General features: G+C 48.0%; 1 protein-coding gene across 1 annotated transcript in view; it reads right to left on the reverse strand.

Annotated features, from left to right (window-relative positions):
• SPPL2A (signal peptide peptidase like 2A) overlaps nucleotides 1–22,977 on the reverse strand; it is a 311,837-nt gene that overhangs the window by 213,470 nt on the left and 75,390 nt on the right. Inside the window, exons 4-5 of the mRNA XM_086958253.1 lie at nucleotides 19,274–19,363; nucleotides 18,813–18,946 (exon numbers count right to left, since the gene is read on the reverse strand). Of these exons, the coding sequence (XP_086814379.1) occupies nucleotides 18,813–18,946; nucleotides 19,274–19,363 (224 nt within the window). The remainder of the gene's footprint in view (nucleotides 1–18,812; nucleotides 18,947–19,273; nucleotides 19,364–22,977) is intronic.

Raw genomic sequence — 22,977 nt, forward strand, 5'->3', positions numbered from 1 at the left:
CAGCACATGTTGGAAGATTACAACAGGCGTTTCCCGCCATCTCACCAGGGCTCACCGGTGCCTACAGAGCCTGCACCTGCTGTGGCTCCTGCTGCTGCTCCGCTGCCACAACCAGCAGCACCATCTGCTCCAGTTAAAACCTCTGTCCAGATACACACTACAGTGTATGCCGATGAGGATGATGATGATGCCCGCCCAGAGCGAGAGGATGGTGAGGTTCAGGATGATGACGATGACAATGGTAATATGGCCGATTGGGACGATTACCAGATCCAGACTCCGTCCCCGCCTCCTGTGACGCCGGGGGATTTCCCTCCTGTGGACATTGCAAGCTTCCACCAGCTTATGGATAGAGCGGCTCAACGCTTCAAGCTGCCTATGGTCCAAAGAGACGAAGACTGTTTCCTGTATGATTTCAAAAGTCAACCGTTCAAACAGGTCCGTAGAGTCCCCATCATCGACTTTATCTGGAATGAGGCGGTTAAGTTGATGCAAACGCCGAATTCCATCCCGGCGCAACTACCTCGCTAAGAGAAAAAGTACAAGGCACCCCATGGTTCCCCAGCTTGCCTGGTTGCGCAGCCTAAACCTGATTCAGTGGTCACCCAGGCTGCCAAATGCCGTTCCAGAAACCCATCTTCTCCTATTACGGCTCCTCCTGATCGGGAAGGTCGTCGCCTTGATGCCATTGGGCAAACATTTTCTACTATGGCTTCTACTACAGTGAGGGCCGCAAATTCTCTAGCCATATTAGAACGCTACGGCCGTCAGATGTGGTCTGACATGTCTGCCTTTGTGGCCGTCATCCCCGATTCCTCCAAAGCAGAAGCTTTAAAGATTCTTCAAGAAGGGGAGAGAGCGTCGGAAGAAATCATTGACTGCTCTGTAGATATAGCTTGCACTGGATTCCGTCAGCTCGCGGAAGCAGCTGTTTTGCGTCGCCAGGGTTGGCTTTGTTCTACCTCTTTTCGCAAGTAGGTTCAGGCGAAGATCCTGGATATGCCATATGACGGCGAGTCACTCTTTGGTGCACACGTCGACGAGGCACTGCAGACGATCAAAAAGGACACCGACACTGCTCGTTCCTTAGGGACTTTGCAGTTCCGCAAACACCCTTTTCGTGGTGAGCTCGGCCGCGGCACCGCCTCTACTTTTCATGGAGGATCCACTCAATACCGCGCTCCTACAATCAAGGAAATCAGTGATATTCCTCCCAATCACAGCAGTCCTCCCGTCAGCAATCTGAGGGAAGTCTTCCTATAGAGGATCCGCTTCCAAAAGACAATGACTTGCCTTCCCCGCTCAAAGTTGGAGGTCGAATCTCCCTGTTCTTTTCACAATGGTCCTCAATCACCTCGGACTGTTGCGTACTGGACATTGTATCAAAGGGCCATGCCCTGGAGTTCGTCGAATTTCCACCTCACACTCCTCCACCTGGTCCGCCTCCAGCACACCTCAAAGAACTTTTCCAGCAAATTCGTATTATGATCCAAAAAGGTGCCATCGAAATGGTTTCCAAGTCTCAGAAGGGGATGGGCTTCTATTCCTGTATTTTCCTTATCTTCAAGAAGACAGGCGATTGGCGTCCAATCCTGGATTTACGAGCACTGAACAAGTATCTGAAGTGCCAATCCTTCCGCTTGCATCTTCTCTCCAAGGACGACTTCATGACCACCATCGACCTCCAGGACGCCTACTTTCATGTGCCAATTCTTCCACGGCATCGGAAGCACTTGCGCTTCCGGGTGGGACGGAGAGACTTTCAGTTCAGAGTGTTGTCCTTCGGCCTACACTCCGCCCCTCGTGTCTTCATAAAAGTCTTGGGTCCAGTGGTGGCTTACCTACGTCTGCAGGGCGTCCAAATTTTTCCATACCTGGACGATTGCCTCATCAAATCGCAATTCCGCAGCCAGCTGTCTTGGGACACACAACTCTGTCAGGACGTATTTGCTCCCGCGGTCTTTCCATCAATGCCGAGACGTCTCAGGTCGACCCAACTCCCTGCAGAAACTTTCTAGGCGCCACTCTGGATACGTTACTAGCCAAGGCATTTATGTCTCACAAGCGTCAGATGAGAATTCTCTGTCTGGTGGCTCTTATTTGTTCAAAACAGTCCGTTTCAGTCCGGATATTGAAGTCATTTCTGGGGATGGCATCATCCTGCATCTCTCTGATCCCAAATTGCAGGCTAAAGAGTCGCCCTGTCCAGGAGGAATTGGACAGACAGTGGCGTCAGGTCACCGGCTCTTTCAACGACCTGGTCAGTAACCGCTCGCATGAGGGCGGCTCTCAAGTGGTAGGCGCAACCGTCCAACATTGCTGCAGGGACTTCTTTCCTCACCACCGCCCCAGAACTCATTCTGACCTTGGAGGCTTCCTTGGACGGATGGGGCGCGCACCTTCAGGGGCTGTCCATAAAGGGCAAGTGGACTCTGTCTCAACGCTCTTGGCACAGCAACAAGCTGGAATTGATGGCCATCTTTCTGGCACTCAAATCGTTCCATCTTCTGATCCAGAGAGAATCGGTGCTTATCCAAACGGACAATACTACCAGTATGCACTAGGTCAACAAGCAGGGAGGCACCAAATCTCCTCTCCTGTCTCGGCTGGCTCAGACGATCTGGGATTGGTCACTTCGTCACCACATTACCCTGACTGCAGTTCAGCTACCGGGCACCTCCAACATTCTAGCGGATTCCCTCAGGACGTCCGCGTCTTCGACCCGCGAGTAGGAGTTACATCAGCCAACTCTCAACTCAGTCTTTCGACTAGGAGGTCATCCGTCCTTGGATCTCTTTGCAACCCCGGAGAACCGGAAATTCCCATCTTACGCAAGTTGGCATCCCCACCACGGATCGTTCGGGAATGCCCTTTTGATGAACTGGTGCGATCTATTCGCCTTTCCTCCGATTCCGCTGGTGCCTCGAGTGTTGAGGAAAATGCGGAGACAGCTGTGCCACATTCCCAGATGACCTCGACAAGCGTGATTCTCGGAGCTGCTGCTTCTCTCACAGTGCGAGCCCATCCTCCTTCATCCTCAAGCGGATCTCCTCACGATGGACAAGGGTCAGATTTGTCATCCGAACCCCTCCTCTCTCAAATTATCGGCCTGGAACCTGAGCACCTTGAATTTGCCCATTTGAATATTTCGGCAGAATGCAGGGACATTCTTGAAAATGCGAGAGCTCCGTCTACAGTTAAGACTTACAAGCTAAAGTGGAAGAGATTCTGTCACTGGTGAGCAGCTGCCAACATCCATCCCGTTCATTCCACTTCGGCTCAGCTGCTGCTGTTCTTTTTGCAACTGGCTCAATCAGGACGTTCCCATTCCACTTTACGAGTTTTCTTGGCGTCAATTTCTCGTTTCCGTCAGGATGGCTCCTCCTCGCTCTGCTCTTCCAGAGTCATTCGCCAATTTTTCAAAGGACTATTCAGGAAGTTCCCGCCCATTCGGCGTCCTCCTCCTACCTGGCATCTCAATGTTGTGTTGGCACAATTAATGAAGGCGCCATTCGAACCTATCCACAAAGCGGATTTAAAATTTCTGACCTGGAAGGTGGCCCTTCTCCTTGCTTTGACCTCCTCACGACGCGTGCATGATATTCATGCGTTCACCATTAAGCCTCCTTTCCTCCAATTCAAATTGGACTGTGTTGTCCTTCGCACCAACCCAGTGTTTGTGCCTAAGGTTCCCACTGATTTTCACATTAATGAACCTGTTATCTTAACCCCTTCGATGCTGATGACGAGCTCAGCTCGTCATCAGCCACGGTGGTCGTGTGCTGATGACGAGCTGAGCTCGTCATGTAACGCGGCTTTTGGAAAAAAGCTGCGTAGAGCAAAAATTACCCCCGCACGCATGTGGTTAAAAACTTTCTTTGCCAATCCTCAATCTCCGGCAGAGCAACGCTTACATTCACTGGACATTAAAAGATGCCTTAAATTTTACATCAACAGGACGGCACCCTTTCGCAGGTCCGATCAACTGTTCATTGCCTATTGACGCATGCACAAAGGACGTCCTATTACCAAGCCAACTATTGCACGTTGGATTTCTTCAGCAATTTCCTTCTGCCATCAGAAAGCCGGCAAGCCTCTTCAAACTTCATTGAGAGCTCAATCCACCAGGGCGATGTCATCCTCTACTACCCTGTTTGTCGGCGTACCGCTCCATCAAATTTGCAGAGCAGCCACATGGTCGAGCAGGCACACTTTCACGAGGCATTACTGCCTGGAGGCGATCAACGAAGCGGATACAGCAGTGGGACAAGCGGTGCTTCGCAATCTTTTTAACTAAGGTGAGCCTCTGTCTTCCCTCCGCCTCTATGGTTTTCTATGGCTATGGTTATTACTTGCATGACTACATTATGTCTCGAGTTTTTTCATGCTATGCATGGCTGATTCGAGCCTAAGGCTGACTACTACTGCTCACTATTCTATTCAAGCATGTGAATCTATGAAAGACACCCTAATACTGGAGAAGAACAATGGTTACTTACCTGTAAACAGGTGGTTCTCCAGTATTGGTGTCTTTCATAGATTCACATGCAGCCCACCCACCTCCTCCTCCTCAGAGGCTCGCTTCTCCTCATAGACTCTTGTCTCACTCCTGTGCTACGAAACCCGAGGGCCTGAGCTCTGAGGAGAAGGTTCTGGAGGGGTGCTTGCGCCTGATTGGCTGTAGTTTGGACTAACATAATGACAAGGATATGTTACAAATGTTTTTTCTCTCTTGCCATGTATTCCTATGTGGGAATTATGATCTGGTATTTGCAACTATTTCTAGTCTGTATTTTTACGGGTTATGTTTTTACATACATATTTTATTGGGATTTTATTGCCATTTTATTTTCAGTGGGACTCCCACTTCGACGACGGGGAATATTCATGCATGTGAATCTATGAAAGACACCAATACTGGAGAACCACCTGTTTACAGGTAAGTAACAATTGTTCTTGCTTGGCCTTACACATCCCATGCATGTATGCTTTGAAAACCTGCCCAGGATACCATGGGCCTATACAGAGCAATCATTAGGGTGTAAAAAGTTGATGATTTCGAATCGTACCTCCTCTTTGAAGGCTCCATCTAGAAGGGCAGAGGCAGAGGGGCGCCATATAAATGCATGATGCTTGGAGGCTGGCAGGGTGATAGAGAGCTGATCCGAAAGGGTGCGTGGTAAATATACAATGTGCTTGGCCCAACCTCAAATGTCCTGTGAGCCTATCCAATTGTGTCCATGAGCTGTGTGCAGTGGAAACACACGTGTAGTAGGGAATCTGTGTCGCCATGGATCAATGTGTCCATGGTATGTGCCAATACAGTGGCTACTGACTAATGCGTACCTTTATCAGGATTATAGCAATCTGGTAGCCTGTCGTGAACCAAATTAAAGTCATCAAGCTATAGGACCATTTTGGTGGACAGTGCCAGACATTTATTCCAGATCTGTTGGATGAAATCCGGATCGTGCGTGTTTGGGCATATGTATTTAGAAGAATAAAATGTGTGCCACTGATAAGTGCTCAGCTGGTCGTTGTCTTTGTACCGTAAACTAAAAGGGCGACAATATTTGATTAGCAAAGCTGTGCCACAGGAATAAGAATAATAGTTTGCCCTGAACTGCTGGACTGCCCATTTCCGTGCCAAGGGGAAATCAGTCTGTGCTCCTAGATGCATCTCCTGCAGAAAGGAAACGTCAATTTTGTGGTGCTCTAAGTAGGAGAATAAATAAATAGATTGGCTCATGCTACCTAACCCTCACATTCCATGGAGTATCATCGAATCACTGCCTGGTCTGGTCATGATGAAGTAAGCACCAGGGTGTAGTGAGTGCAGCCTCAGACATTACCACAGAGTGCATCCTGAGAACGAAGTGCCAGGGGTTAATATCACCTGCATTTGTCATAGTAGAATTACATGTCACCCCGTACAGCATTGTGAACACCCTTCCTCCCCATACCAGCCACTCCAACGTGCTAGTGAAAATCAGCCAAACCAGTAGATTCAAGGAATTCAAACTGTACCATCATATCTAAACTGCATTTTCTGATCAATTAACAAAAGTGGGGAAGTCTGGAGAGCCAGCCAATTAACACCGCCTATGGGTGCAGTGCATGCCTGGTGTAAAAGTCAATCTGAAGGTGCCGCGAGTTGGAGCATTGGAAATAGAAATTGGGCAACACAGAAACATAAGAGGTCTCCAGGAGGCTGCCACCAACAAGACCGACCCAACCAGAAGATCAAGCCTCTCACAGACAGTCAATGCATGGTGTTGGTATCAAGATCAACTGGTTCCGCGCCCATGTATGAGCAAAGCAGTTAACATGTATGGCAAGGTTCATGGCGATGCCCCATGCCAAAACAGCTGCACTCCAGCCTTTAAGGACCCTCATTAAGTCTGCAAATGGCCTTGGCAGCAGCCAATGCAATGCTAGAGGAGGGTGTCCACAAGTAGTCGCAGGCACAGGCCAGTGATGTATGCAGAGTAAGGGTCCACAGAGGCTACTGAGGAGGTTCCCTCTGGCAGGAGCGAGGCCACACATTGAAACAAATAGGTAGCTGGTTCTCCTGGGAGATGACTTCGCCCACGTGGGCCACTTGGGTCGATGCATACGAGAAGGAAAGTGCGTTCTCACATTGCTGCCCTCTCACATGCACGTGACCCCAGGCGTATGTCCACTCCGTCACGGCTGCCACAGCCACCAGGGATTGATCTCCTCCCCCAGCACGGCCCTCAATTGACCTCACTGAGCAGCACCAGTGTTATGACCTCCACGGTCACCCCATCCTCCATCAGACCAGCGTGTCTATCATTTTGAAGAAGACCACTGCCACAGGCCTGCAGCACAGGCACCCATCACCGGGGACAACGCCCCACTCCACCCACCGCAATCTTGTTGCCTTAGATGGCCGGTGGGCAAGGCTGCCCCATTCTGCTCGTATGTGAATGGATTCTGGGCCCGGCACAAGGAGACTCACTAGGGTGCTACCATCTTGGAGCCAGGCACTCTGGCGCCTCCAAACCATAGTAGATGCAGCACATTGTAAAACACGGTCTTTATTTTTTAAAGTGACTAGGTTACTGGACATTGGGGGTCTGGGATAATTTCCACGATTTCAGAAAGCATTAAGTCACTAAGGGCCAGATGTAGGTGGGTAAATAATGGTCGGTAACGCCGAAATTCAGTAAACTTCAGCGTTACCGACCGGTATTTAGCCATTCCTAATGTAGGTAAAGAATCGGTAAATAAGGAATCGGTAAATTCCGATTCCTTAATACCGATTCCTTATTGCTCTTGCATTTAAGGAATCAGTCATACCGCTTCCTTAAATGCAATGTAGGAAGCACATTGAAGAGTGCTTTTGAGCCTTAAGAAATCGGTAATTACCACCAACTTCTAGTTGGTGGTCATTACCGATTTCCCTTAAAAAAGCACTTTTTTTGCTTTTTTTAAAGTGCCATGTGGCACATATCCATGCCCTTAGGGTATGTGCCCCACATGTGCACACATGCACATTACAGGGGTGCTACAGGGTGTCCTTTGGACACCCTGGCACCCTTGAAATACCTCCTGGTATTACCGATTCGGTAATACCGAATCGCTAATACTGAATGTCTTCACATTCATTCCTATGGGCCTCCGTGCCCATAGAAATAAATGGGTAGGTATTCCTTATTACCAAATCTCAATTACCGATTCAGTAATAAGGAATGTTAAGGATTCTGTATTTTTTACCGAATCTTTACCTACATAGGAAATACCAATACGAGCGAATCGGTAAAATTTGCTATTAAGAAATCGATTTCTCATTTACCTACATCTGGCCCTATCTGATATAATCAGATGGGATGCAAAGGAAAGTGAGGTGACCCACACTTTTACTGCAATCTTGGTTGAGAGCTCGTATTTCTGAATTCAGATCATGATTCAAATTGGGTACACTCTGGTTAGTGTTAGTTGTCATATGTGTATACGTTAACTCATTTGACTTGGTTAATATCACAGGTCTTGATATCTGAAAGTCACTGGTTTAGATTTTCCTGTTCTTGTGCTTTCCAGAGACACTGGATTTATGCATAAGTCACAAAAACAGACAGACCATGAAGATGCTCTCACACACAAAAACAAAGATTAATCCTCCTTTTTAAACGGTTCAACATCCTATATTTTCCCTCCACGGCAATGGCTTATGCATGCCTTAATTTAATAATATCACAGAGGTTATGGATACTGTGCAGCACTACCAACATTTCTGTCTAGTGCCTAACTATCTTAATTATGAAAGTAAACTGATCACTATATGCTGGAATCCAACTATAGCAATTTGCTGAAAATGTACGTAGCGGCTTATGATAGCTTATTTATTTATGTTTATATCATGAACCAACCTGAAGTGCAGAGGAGTGCAATGCATGTTAGATGGTGTTGGGGGCAATACAAGATTATGAACATTAAGTAGGTAATTTGTATCTCTTAGTTACAGATTTCTATGCACTTCACAGATATTTACATTTTAGGCACAAAGGGCATTAGGGACTTCTGTCAAATCCTAAGGATTAGTCTTCAAAGCAGACACCAGCTCCCAAATCCAGTGGCTTGGCCACTGGACCACATCTCCATAGTTGAGGCTTGATACGTTATTGACTAACAACGGCACAACTGTGAAGCTGATATCTTAAGAGACTGCTTAATCAACCAATAAAATAGCATTTAAAATAAGGAAAATGGGGGGGAGTGGCCAAGATGACGGCATGGTAGGACGCATTGTTCTCAGTTCCTGCCCGTCGCCTGCCCATATCAGCGTCACCAGGTCCCTGCCGAGCCTTTAATAGCTTGAGGCGACCCTGGGACATATCCCTAAAAGCACCCGCCCAAGTCTGTCCCGAGGTTCGGGCAAGAGAAGTGTCCGCAGGTGGCTCGCTGAGACCGCAGTGTGACGGACCCGGCCTCCCCGCGGCGTAACGAAGCAGTGGCCTCAACAACGCGGTGGTCCGAGTCTCCGACCACCGAGGCTAGCTGTCCCGATCCCTGCCGCACTGAGGGCAGCCCGGTTGACCCGTGGACCTCCCAGCATTATGGTTTCCTACTTGTGAGTGACTCCCGGAGGGTGCTGATTCCGGGAACGTGAGCAGGTCCCGATCCAGGTCTGCCGGTGAGTGCGCGGCCCTCCTGGGTCTGCATCAGCCACCTTCAAGCCTCAGCCAGACGATCTCCGAGGCCCGCGACGGGCCCCCGCTGTGCTCGGGGGCAGGAGCTGCACGGGGGCTGGGTGACCCAGACAGCACGCTGAGCAACGAGGATCCCTGGCCTAAATTTTGGAGTGGGCACGCTGACGAGCAGAGGAACACAGGAGCGGCCTAGGCGTGGCCGCGGCTTCACGGACGAGGCACTTCAGGCGGTGCTGAGTGGATGGCCTCAGGTGCCAGGCAAGAACTGTGAGGCTGCCTCCCTAGCCCGGCGAGCAACATCGGTCTGATGCCTTGAGGCCACCCGGGGACCGCGGCCCACATGGTGCTGGGCCTAGCAGTTGTGGACTGATCCTTGGGAAGACCACCGGTAAGAGTGCACCTGCAGCAGTGGACTGATCCTTGGGAAGACCACCGGTAAGAGTGCACCTGCAGCAGCGCCGACGAAGAGGAGCCCCGCTGAGCTTAGTGAGAGTTGCCTCAGTGTGCAAGCGGCCACTGGGTGCGTGTCGAGCTACCTCCTAGTATTTTGTGAGGGCCGGGGTGCGTGGCCTGCCTGGATTGGGGAGACCTACGGCTCCCCTCCACGGGCGGCTGGCCTGCTGGTGGGTGCCGGGCCCCCGCCTCCTATCACCGTACCCGGCCTCAATCTTAAGTGTGCCCCTCGAGGGAACAGAGCAACGCTAAAGTTGTCTGGGGGTCCCTGGCTTCCCAGACGTGGCCCTTCCCTGTGGTGCTGAGTGTATGGCCCCAGCCCACAGGCAGACACTGGAAGACTTTCTCCCCAGCTTGGTGCCCAGCGTTGGCCCGACCCCCTAAGACCTCCCGGAGACCATGGCCCAAGTGGAGTAGAGCCTGGCAGCTGTAGACTCTCCCTCAGGCAGACTCCACTTAGGAGTGCACACGTAGCAGTGAAGCCGAAAAAGGACCCTCTTGTACTGGGCGAAGTCTGCCTCTGAGCTCTGGCAGCCGTTGAGCGAATGGCGTGCAATCTCCACACAATTAGAGAGGGCCTGGGGTCCGTCTGGAATGCAGAGACTTCTGACTCCCCAGCCAGGGAGTCCGGCTGGCTGATGGGTGCCCAGCCCCCACCTCCTCCCACCGCATCTTGACTGCGCTTCCCGGTGGTGGCCGTGAATAGCGCCGGATGGCGGAAGAACCAGTGGGCTTGGTGGTGCAGTTCTGCCCCCTTCCTGAGACACCCAACTTGCAGCGGTGGCGAACGGTCAGGGGGAGATCGCAGTTGAAAGAAATAGCTCACACAGTGCCCCTGCCACACAGCTTGGTCGGCACCTCTCTGGCTCGGGGTATCAGGAGGGTCACCCAAATGTCAAAAAGACCACATCACTGCTACCTGAAATAAGGCTCAGTACTCCCCAAAAGGCTCTGTGAAGCCAAAAGAGGTGGGGGTGCCGCTCCCAATGTAAAGCGATGTCCGCCCTTTCAGTATGTAGCCCATATATTAAACAAACCGCATCCCCGCAACCTGTAATGAGGCGCAGTATTCCCTATCGTCCGATATCCAGCAGCGACTGATACTGAGATCCTCACAGCGTCCTTATCAGATCACTCTCCAGTCATTGTTTCCTTTCAGTTCCTGCCTACACGGCAACCATTAAGACACTGGCGCTTGTGTGATAGATTACTTCACCAGGCCTCCACATTTGACCAAATTAAGACAGCCATCACGAATGATCCCGCCCTCAATGCCAATCCAGACACTTCTTTAGCGACGCAATGAACTGCTCTTAAGGCTGTCCTGCGGGGAGAATTTATAGCCATCCCTACAGCAAGCAATATAGAACGTAGTAAAAAATGGGCAGAGCTCACTCAGTGAGTTGCGGAACTGGAGCAGATGCACCAATGTACCGGTGCAGCCAGAGCCTGGCGTCAATTGTGTGCGGAGCGGAAAAAACTCGCAGCACTAGATCAAGATAGGGCCGAATACGCAGATCTCCGCCTCCGCCATTCCTACTACACGGGGTGCGACAAGTGTGGACGTTTCCAAGCCCTCAAACTGCACGAGGCCAGGGAAAGACAAGGTGTGCAGACCATCCACACTTCGGAAGGCGAGCTGACCTCAGATGATGCGGCCCTCGCGGAAGCCTTCCGAGACTTCTATGCAGGGCTTTACTCAAGCGACTTCCTGGACACTCATCATAGCTCCGAATACTTAGGCAGCACATGTGCCCACTCTTAATCCAGCGCAAGCTGAATACCTAGACAGGGATATAGAGATGGAAGAAGTTATTGCAGCGATCTCCCGCCTTAAGTTAGGCAAATTACCCAGGCAGGATGGCTACTCAGTGGCTTTTTATAAAACTTTATGCACCCAAGTGGCTACCCTGTTACGTTACCTATTTAATACCTTCGCTCAAACTGGAGCCATCCCAGAGGAGATGCTGGAGGCATCAATTGTAGTTATTCCGAAACCCGGGAACGATAAAACATATTGCAGCGTATATAGACCAATTTCCCTTCTGAACATAGACATTAAACTTTACACAAGCATACTCGCAACTTGTCTGGCGCCATATATGTCTCAATTGGTATAACCGGACCAGGTGTGCTTTATTCCGCAACAGCAAACGAGCGACAATACAAAGAGAGTCTTACACCTGATTGAGAAAGCCTCTCGCACATAAAGGGAGTACATGTTACTGGCCATCAATGCCGAGAAGGCCCTCGATAGAGTGCACTGGCCCTATTTAGAGCAGGTTTTGCAGAGATTCGGGTTCGGTGAAAAACTGCACAAGCGGATCCTAAACTGCTATCGCTTACCCAAAGCAACAGTTCGGGTGAATGGTCAGACATCCTCCCGTTTCCCCATAGGCAGAGGCACAAGGTAGGGGTGCCCTCTCTCCTCCCTCCTATTCACGCTCTATATGGAACCGCTTGCACTACGGGTCAGACGTCACCCTCTTATAACATCATAAGTAATCTGGGGTGAAGTTAGGAGAGAGTTGTACTAAACACAATATATCTTCTCCTGAAAGGAGGATGTTGAGGGTCCCTGACTTTGAATCCTATTACCTGGAAGTGCAATTCTAGAGTGACAGGATGGTTTAGTGCAGGATGGGTGTCGTTTGAGCTCACATATGTGAAAGGAGAGCTGAATTCTGTAGATGACCAAGAATATGTTCTAAAATGGCAGTGGAAGGTCGAGCCACCTTAATTTTACTTTAATAATTTAATTTTACTGCAGGCAGCAAGTAGCAATTGGCACCAGTACATGAGTTTGCTGGATGGCGGTGGGGGGGGGGAGGGTGGTTAGGGGGTCGGACACCTTATGCCATAGAAACCCCAATATGGGTGTTCCAGAGGTTTCCCCAAGTGGCGCAAAGAGCAGGCAGGATTCTAGGGTTCACAGAAGGAATAGCCTTACTGGGTGATCTATATGATTTGGATGCTCTCCAGTCCTTTGAAAAGGTGATGCTTGCCAATGACATCTCTCCTAGACTATTCTTTTTTCACAACCAATTTTATTGAGCAAGTAGGCAATAAATGTGGCACCCCACAGATCGGAGATCACCACCAACAGTACAGGCACAGTATATCAGATGAGTAGCAAATGTTCAAGCAGGCACAATATGAGTAAACCCCCATCTCACCCTACCCCGCAACTCCCGTCCCCCCCAACTCCCAGAAACTCCCCCCACGCATGTGTACATATAGCAGCAAATAAGGGGTGTAGGTGTAGTGCGACAGGAGTGTCGCAGAATCGGGCCAACAATGTCCGCACAATCAAATGTCCTCTTCTCGCTCCGCTGGGGGATCCAGTGACAGGCCTCGGTAGTCAGCCCACCGCTTCCAAATCTTGTAGTGTTTGCGTGGGCAGCCCCGTGCCTCAAAGATCGCCTTTTCAAGGCCCATGTAATAGTCCAATCCAGCCTTCCACGCAGACAGGGGGGGGGGCCCTCACCCCCTTCCATGCCCGGGCCAGGTCCCGCTTGGCAACAACAAGCCCCAAAAGCAACAGATGACGTTTATAGATGTTCCCACCAATGCCCTCCATAACATGCAGCAACCCCAGCCGATGGGTACGGGGAAGATCCCAGCCCAGGACCTCAGATAGACAGCTCCACACGCCTCTCCAAAAGCCAGACAACCGACCACACGACCACACAGTATGTAACAGGGATCCGGGCACCACCCCACAGCGCAGGCACTCCGGGGATTCAATCAACCCAGCTTTCCACAATCGTTCACGGGTGTAATAGGCCCGGTGCAGGTATTTAAATTGGATGAGCCGGAGCCGTACAGCGATGGCGGTCCCACGCGGGGATTCTAGGGCCTCCCTCCAATCGTCCTCATCTAGGGGGCCTACGTCCACCTCCCAAGCCGCCCGAAGAGAGTGTAGGGTAGAGGAGCAATGGATAACCAGCGTCTGGTATATCCGGGATACCTTCCTATCCCCCAGGTCTCCCATAAAGACCTTCGCCTCGACTGGGCTGAACTCTGGTAGGGAGTCCAGGTTGGCAATGCTCGGGGTGAGGGCATGGCGCAGCTGTAGATAGCGGAAGAACTGGGACTGAGGCATTTGGAACTCCGTGCGAAGTTCCTCGAATGATTTCAGGGTAGTGCCGGACATAACCTGGCCCAGTAGCGAAATACCTATCTCCTAGACTATTCTTGACCTATGCAGCACTAACTAAGGCCATTACACTTAAGTGGGGTAAAGGTGGGAAAGAGCCTTTAGTAGACACTTTAATGCAGACCCCGTCAGGAAATAGCTCTATATGCCATTGTGATAAAATGGCAGCCATCGGGGACATCAAATTTAAAAAAAACTGGGCTCTCTACGGGCAAAGTGGGAGAAGGATTTAGGTTAAAAGAATGGGTCTGCGTGTTGCAGCATTAGTGTCAGATCTCGCTAAATGCTCTTACAAAATAATTGTATCCATAGGACATATTTACCATCAGCACGCCTCCAGGCCATGTATCTGAAGTGCCCATTGTAATAATGTAGGTGTTGCCTGAAGCAATATGGGCTGGTCAAGTGAAACTGTTAGACAATGGTGGGAGGTTATTACAGAGTCACAGGCAATTTGTGGTTACTTAAAACGTGCCTGCTGGGACTCAAGTCTAGGCCTAAAGCCAAGAGATCTGATAGTACATTTATTGACCTGGCATTGGCCCTTGCGAAACAACAGTTTGCCACAAATTCGAGATCCCAGTTGGCTCCTGACCTCGGAATGTGGAAATTATACACAATTGCTAAAGCATAAATGGATGCAAATACACACCAAACAACAGGTATGTGAAGACCCAGATTGACATAGAGAATAGGAAATTATACTTCGGACTGTAAACCTCATGATGGATGACATCACCTTAGTGGGTGGGCTTTAAACAGACATTTGAGGATCTTTTCAAAGCACCAGGTAGGATGCAGTGTGATCCTTGTTTAGTTATGGTACCCTTGCAACACCTACTGGGAATGGCATTTCCACACTTACTATTTTCAGGAATCATTTTCAATGTAGCCAAAAAGTGGCTGTGAAACATTTTCTGAAAACAGCTAATTTGTACCAACCTGACACTGGTACAAATATATGGTAACAGAAGAACGACCTACCAAAACATTGCCTTATATACAGACACCATGCTAAGACTACAAATCAGAAACACAGAATGTAGAATAATCCAATCAGATATGTAGAATAATCCAATCAGATGTGTAAAACAGGATACACAAATTCCAGTCAGCATTACAGCTCCATAATCTCATTTGCCTAAATACATTTGGCATTCATGCACATGTTTTACTCAGCTGACAGAATGCTGGCACCAGAGCAGGATTACTCAAGAACTTTGCCTCTAGCGGCGTATGCCTCCTCAGCATAACCCACAGTCTGCAAACAGGGACAGCTCACATGCTATCCCAAACACAGTAGCGCTAAGTCTTTTCTTGTAGCAAGCACTGGCAAGGGCAATAAATATGGCTTATACCTGAAAGTAAAGTACACAAAAAAGTCAGTGGTGGATGGAACGATTGAATTAATCTTAGCTACTGGTAATTACTCGGGCTGCATCCCAATCCATTGTTACTTTGAACACCATGTCACCTCAGTTTGCCCCCAGTTATACACAAATCAATATTGATCCTGCTCCATTCAGAAAAGTCCAGCCTAAACTGCCAAGCCAGGTCATCCCTATACAGTAAACACAAGCAACCCAGGACCAGTTTCACCCTAGTTATGGGCTCATCAACTGGATACAGCTTGGTTCCGGTGATGAAGTTTGCACAGGAACCACATTTGGGCATACCCACCCAACAAAGGGCACACTAATGTACACAAAAAGTGACCAATGTAATTCTTGAATGAATCTAAGCCACTGGTCTTTACTCAAGTCCGCATTCCAAACCAATGTTATTTTGCACACCATGTCACCTCGATTTGAACCCAGCCATATACAAATCAGTCTTAACCCTGCTCCAATCGGAACAGTCTAACCTGAACTGCCAAGCCAGGTCCTCCATGAACCGGATTACAAGCAACCTTTGACAGGTTTTACCCTAATTATGGGCTCATCAGACAGGTACAGCTTCTAGTGACACAGTATGCACAAGACGCACGTTGCTTCCATGCTCACAGTGTCAATGGAACGAAGCTATACCGGGCTGATGAGCCCACAACTAGAGCGAAACTGATCCTAGGTTGATTGTTTTCCAGTTCTGGGAGGACCTGGCCTGGCAGTTCGTGCTGTACTGTTTCCATGAGGAGCAGGGTCAATACTGATTTGCATATGGCTGGGTCTAAACTGTGGGAACGATCAAGATCAGGATTGCAAAGATTGATTAACGTGTCAGTAGTATTGTTTCAAGGATTAAGGCTCCCTCTGGGGGTATAGTGAGCTAATTGACAGTGAAGAGAACAAAAAAGGAGGGGGGGTTAAATCAATAAGTTTGCAGTTTGTGGGGTGAAATTTGGCAATACAGTTGTGTGGCACTACTTGGTGAAGCAACAGAACCAGAATCTGAATGAGAGTCATCAGTGAGTCGCAGGGGAGGAGGGGAACGGCACCTGGTAGCCAAGAGTGTCACATCCATCAATGTGTTCTGTTACTGGTTTCGATCTTGTGTCAGGGAGGGAGCCGCCTCTGCACGAGACTCGCCTTCCCCCATTCATGCCATCGCCCTGTGCACCGCTTCCTCTCTAGACCAGGCGGCCGAGTCGGTATGGCCAGAGCAGATGCTTCGAAGCCATGTTGTTCAAACCAGTCCCAGGCGTCCACGAGTTCCCTGGAAAAATGCTTGTCTGTTTACCTATGACTTTATTCCTCGCTGAGTATACCTGTGAGTATGCGAGGTCCGCTTCCTGCATGCGTTTCTTAACATCCAAAAGGTATACCTTCCGTTGCTGCACCATCAAGGTATAGTCTGGGAAAAGAAAGATACAGGCACTTTTGTACTGCAGCAGGCCTGCATTTTGGACCACTCTCAGGATAGTTTTATTACCTCTCAAGTTCAACAAGCAGATCATCACCAGTCTGGGGATGCTCCTGGAGGCAGCCGCTGCACCCGTACTCTGTACCCCTGTTCCACCTGGTACTGGGGGGAAAGGACCGTCGGGCCACCAACTGGGCAAGCTACTACTCCAAAACCAATACCAGGTCACGGCCTTCCACCCCCTCAGGGACTCCCACAACCCAAAGTTTGTTGCGATGGGAGCATCCCTCAGAGTCGTCCGCACTGCCCTCCAGTTCCCTTGCCTTGGCCACCAGGGAGTGGACTTGTCCCTCAAGGTCCTTAACGTTTGGCTGCAGCTCATCAAGGACACCTTCCGTCTGGGTGTCTCATTCGGTCAGCTTCTTCTGGCCCTCCATTAGCAGTTTACGTCGATCACCACAGCATCTATCTGGCTGCACAGGTCCTGCTGCATCTCTGCTATGGTTGTTAGAATTTCATCAAATTTGTCCCATGAGCTTGCCCCTTGGTGTCCAGCGAATATTCCAGAGGTCCCCTGCACCTTTCCAGATCTCACTTCAGCTACATCAGGTGGGCTAGATGGGCTAGGGCAGCGCTGGAGGGTGTTGGTGATCAACTGTTCACCTCTTATGTGGCACTACGAGGCACTCAGCTCAATGAATCCCCTATTTTGCGGGGAGCCCCCGTCCCAAGGAAGCACCCACTGCCCAGGTGCAGTCCAGGGGAACAATCACTATGCGGCAGTAAAAAGGGGAAGAGGAATCCCTGAATTTTGATCCCACTACACATGCAATACTACCATCTGTCAGTGGTGCACACACCAATGTTCCCCAACGTAGGGGCCCACCACACTGCTCACCAGCACTGGAAGAAAACAAGCAGAGAGAGAAAGGGGCACAAGCGGTCCACAGATACTGCCCCTGACCAGCAAGGCACCCCCGGTCTCCGCTCTAGGGAAGCGGGCTGTTGTCGACAATACTTGACCTCCATGGCCCTGTGGCGATGTCACGCAGTCCTGGGGTGTGGGAGGAAGTGGTACGCTGTTGAGGGACCTTCCTCATCTCACCCCACCAGCACATGCATCTTGGTAGGAAGAGGGGCAAGAGGAGCACAAGCAGTCCTAGACCCCCCCCCCCCCACCGTCTCTTAAAGCCCACACCAGACACAGTGCTCCAGGACCCATGCAGGGTGCAGTAACGCGACCCCGCAACAGGCAACCAGGACCTGGTTTAAGCAGGCAGTCTATAGCCACCATGTGGGCCTTGCTGCACTCAGGGAGCAAAGGTGGGCCATGGCAGTTCTGAGGGCCATTCAACAGTTCTTTGGGCCTCTGCGGTCACTCCCCAAAACACTGGGCCCAGAGCATTTATTTTCATGCCAATTGTAGGATAGATGGCACTGGATCATGGGTCAAGACAAGGAGCGGTGGGTCATCTTGCCACAATCGGCCACACCTCCTTACCCATTTTATCCATATGGCGTGGAGTTGTCCACAGTTGGAGGCGTACTGCGTCAGAGTGATGTGGACGCTCAGTGAGATCACAGGCAACAAACTGAATGGAACTGTGCATCATTGCCTGCTCCAGCTTTTGCCGCTCCCGAAAACAGGGAGGAAAATGGGATATCGATTTGCACTGCTGGAGCTATTGTTAGCACAGAGACGCATAGCGATACTTTGGATTGTGACCATGCTACAAATGGTTGTCGGATCTGAGTGAGTGGTCTTAGCTGAATGTCGGTTGAAGCGAGTGAGGACGGACAAGAATGTGGAGCAAGACCTGGAACTTTGGGGAGAGATGGTGGAACGCTTGGGTTAAGTGCCTGAGACGCATGATGGTTTCCCACGGTCTCGCCCCCTGTGCAGTGGCTTGTGTCTCCTTCGTTATGGATAACATCATGACAAACGAGTGCAGTGTTTGCTCTTACAGGGAGTGGACTTGTGGTCTTGGTGTGAGGTGGGCCTGGAAGTCTGGGCGGGACCTACTGCGGTTTGAACAGTGTGATAATTGTAACTGTTTTTGGAGCGGGGAACCCCCCGCCCCACACCTGGTCGATACTACAAGAGGCATCTCATCAGCTTTACGGTTCTATAATATGTCTTTGTATCGGTTATTTCTGCAACGTTTATTTGTATTGGTGTTTTCTGTAATTTCAATGGAAAATGCTAATAAACACAAGTTCACACTTACAGTTCTCCGACACCACTCCAGTAACCGCCCAACGTCACTGTGAACACAGCAATCAGAAAGATGACCAGCATACTGTAGTCAAACATTTTCTCAGCTGGTGAATACAGGGTCACCTTCACATTGTCTCCCAGACTCTAAAAACAAGACAGAGAAGCCGGATTACAGCGTCAACCTGGCTATAAACTTCAGTCTATCCATTATGTTTATAAATAACACAGTCAGTTAACACAGTGCGACAGAAAGTCAAAGTAAAGCAAAGCCATTATCAAAACGGCATTAATAACCAAAGCAAGTAACTGTGCTCATTATTCTCAGAGTTTTAAAGTGAATATAGAAAGGCAAACATACATAACTAACGCTCGACCAATGCCGAACTGAAAACCACAGAGCATTTTTCTTCAGTGAAAAAGTGTGGAAATAGCCATAATATGAAGTTCCATGATTATGTGCAAATAACTCACCTTTTGCATATTTACTACATCGCCATACCTGATGGCGGCTACTGGTATTGTGACATCTTTATAAATGGTCTTGTTATCTGTTGGAGTAATCTAGAAAGAAAGACATAATTTACACAAATCCATTTTATATATAATGTACAGTACTACACAATCATGAAAAAAGTACTCGAGTGAGAAGGCATACATAATGGAACATACGTAATGCATTAAACTAATGACGTCATGCAACACAATACAAATGTCTCTCTCAGCCTATATATACACTCGCACATTGGTAACAACTTCAAAGTGCACACCAATGAAGTAGCAAACATAATCCATTCACACAACAAAACAATGAGATATTGTCGAGTCTATGAGATTGTACAAGGTTTCCCACAGTAAAAAAAAATAAATGTTTCTAGCACTGGAGTGCACCATTTTCTACTTCAATGTAACTCATTCATCTTTCTACTCTAGCCCGATAAAGCAGTCAGAGAGACTCAGGCGGCAAGAAGTGAAGCAACTTCCTATCATATCTTTCATTAGAGAGGGGTGCTGTACAGCAGGCTTCTCAAAAGAAAATTATCAGTAAAGTCCAGTTGTGCTACAACTGCTGGCTCATAAGCATGGAACCAAAGTGATCATTAGAACAGGTCCTAGTTGTAGAAAAACACAAATCAATGGTGCTCCACAGGAAATTATGGAACAAAGGCAGATAAAAGAAGAAGAGATGCCTACTTCAAACTTAGAGACAATGAAAATGAATACTCTCCTTTAAAATCTTTCCAGGTACCTCTATCACTTTCTGCCTGCATCTGCCATCTCACCCTAACCTCGTACTACCTTCACACTAAGAATACTGTGTCCTCCAACTCACTGCTCCAATCGATCCTCAAACTGTCCAACAAGGCAGACAACAACTGCAAATTGATAACGTACAAATTACTGTGAGAAATCTGGAATGTCAATTGAAGAGATCTAAGGCTCCATCACAAAGTGAGGTGCACACCTCACATGAGAACTGAAAAGAGATACAGAAAGGCAAACAAATACTATCATGCCTCTCAACTCCCGGAGGCGTCCATCCAAACATGTGAGATCGGAATAATCTTCCTCAATATTACACTGCAATGTAGGGCCAAAAATGGACTCTAAACTAACTCCAGAACATGGTAAACGTTTGCATCTTTGTTGATTCTAAAATCCCAAAACCTTGTGCCAGCAACAAGGATATGGTGACTTTTCTACCACTACCCCAATTAGAGTCTTTGCTACTTGGCTTTCAACCTATGACCCGGCCACAAATTCTCCAAGCAGTGTAGAGGGCTGCAATATCAAATGCAAAAGCATGCCTAACATTCACATACTACTGTATTCGTCGTTCAGTCAGGACCACGACTCAAGGTCATAGAAATTCACGATTACATGCCTGCATAAAAAGTTGACTGCGGATCCCAAAAAGCCACACAGCTGCTACTTACTATCCAATGTAAGGTCATGGAAAAAGAGGACAACATACATACATTGAGCTGGCTTTCTATCAATCAGAGGAGGCCCTGAGACGACCATAAGCGCCATTAGAGATGTCCGCCACCATTCTCGGGAATCTGGTCAACTTGAAGCCCTAATATACCTAACCTATTATAGACATATGTCACTGTTCACCACACAAAATGCGCTTACAGTTGTTGGACAAATGAGCAGGAGTGGCAGGCCCAACCCTCAGGAGGTACAATCATTCTTCACTAACTGCAGTCGATACATCAGGATTGGTTCTTCTTCCCAAACATTTAAAATAAGCCCTCTGTAAATCCATTTGTGGAATTACAGACCAGTCATTAATGTCACCACTCATATTTAAAAGCTACATTAGGCATCAGTCACAAAGGATAGTGCATATTCAAGCACAAAACCTCACATTAAATCAAATAGGCTTTAGTATGAGCAAGGGTTGCTAGTCGGTCCAAAACAGAAATCATTGTCAAAAAGAACAATTTAGATGGCGACCTACCCTTCGACTAGCCAGCGAAAGTGAGGGCTACCATAGCTCCTATTGTAAAGATGAAGAACCTACATGTGTTGTTCCATGCCCTTTTCTCACAGGAGTCAGCAGTCATACAATGAAAGAAATTACAGGTCATGATGTTCAGGAAAGGTCATCCCACCACTCTCATCCGGAGCATTAAATAAAAAAAAAAGTTCCCCCTTATACCATCCCGATTAAACTACTGTTAGGTTGTCTGCTGTGGAGTACATTAAAAGAAGTCAGAGAGCTCCAGAGAACTCGGCATTAAACAACTAATCTTTTCCATTAACAGGAACTGGTTTCTATGTATTATCAATGTTTTCCCTCACCATTCCTCTGTACAAACAGCAAACTCTTCATCCAAGGGAAAGTAGCAGGGACCTAAAAGTGGAGCTCGCCCAGCCCTCCGTAAGTCATGATCTTCTGCAAATCTAGTTGGTTTCACCCATTCTCAACCACCATAACACCCAAAAACGGCATAAGGAGGTTTATTATCCACAAACAAATTGTTTCAGCATTTTCTTTACCAAGAGGGCATTCTTTCTGTTGGAACATGCTGGCTACTGCAAAATAAGAGACCATGGCTATCGCCTTTATTAACAATAGGTAAGCACAGTATTCGTTGGTAGTGCAGATGCAATGACCTATCTGGTGATTGGAACCATAACAATATTAATAAGTTCAGAGCTCAGATATAGCTTCTGGTAAAGAATGCTATTTTGTATTCTAGAGCATAAGCCAAAAATTTTATAAATGTTTCTGGCCGACTTTTCTGAGGAAAAAAACGTATCTGAGGCACTCTAGCAAAAAACACATGGCCAACAGACATGCTGAGGACTCTAAATAGGATTCAAGTGCAAAAGGGAATGACTAATGTCCTTTATGACCCTTTAGTAAGCACAGGTTTTACAAGTAAAGTCCTCCTATGTGATTCTGAAGAAGAAACGTGAAATATGTAGTTAACGTCCCAGTTGTGAATTGACCAAATAGGTTATAACTCTAAAAAAAAAAAAAAAGATTTCTCCCAGAGCACACAAAATGTATATAATCCACAAATCTAGATTTCAATGTCCATAAATGTATTCTTCTTATCTTTAAATCAAATATTTTTCTGTTGGTACAGCAGACTTCTCTTGTCCGTACATCCAAAACATCCAATTAGAAATTTCTTCAATATAAACCAAATCCTAAGCAGCCAACACGTGTTTCGTCATGCTAGATCAAGCATCTTTGACTTCTTCAGGGCTGAGGTTCAGATTTCAAGTTACATAACATGTAAACTGGTCGGTATCGGTATCAAACGCACTACTCTCTATCCTTTCTCTATTAATAAAGGCCAAATCCTCCTTCATCAATGCTCCGCATATTACCAGTGTTATTTTCACATACGATAATCCCGTTATCAAGAATATCTATAAAGGTAGAGAGACTGAGGTTATGACTCTATCTGCCAACTAAGCGTTGGCCAAACAGATACCTTCACTAGAAATGTATCTTGCTACAATACACAAGTGAACAAAAGGTACACTCTGTCTTCTTCCTCTCTCTCACATTTCAGATATACTTATTAAATCCTCAGCAAAGGTCCACGTTTATCATTGTGGTACTTGGTCAAAAAGAAATCATATTTGTAACTTGTACATCATAATACTGCATTCAACCAAAAAGATGTTGAAATCTACTTTGGGGATTTCTG

The sequence above is a fragment of the Lissotriton vulgaris genome, chromosome 2_1, assembly GCF_964263255.1.
Source record: "Lissotriton vulgaris chromosome 2_1, aLisVul1.2, whole genome shotgun sequence".
NCBI lineage: Eukaryota > Metazoa > Chordata > Amphibia > Caudata > Salamandridae > Lissotriton > Lissotriton vulgaris.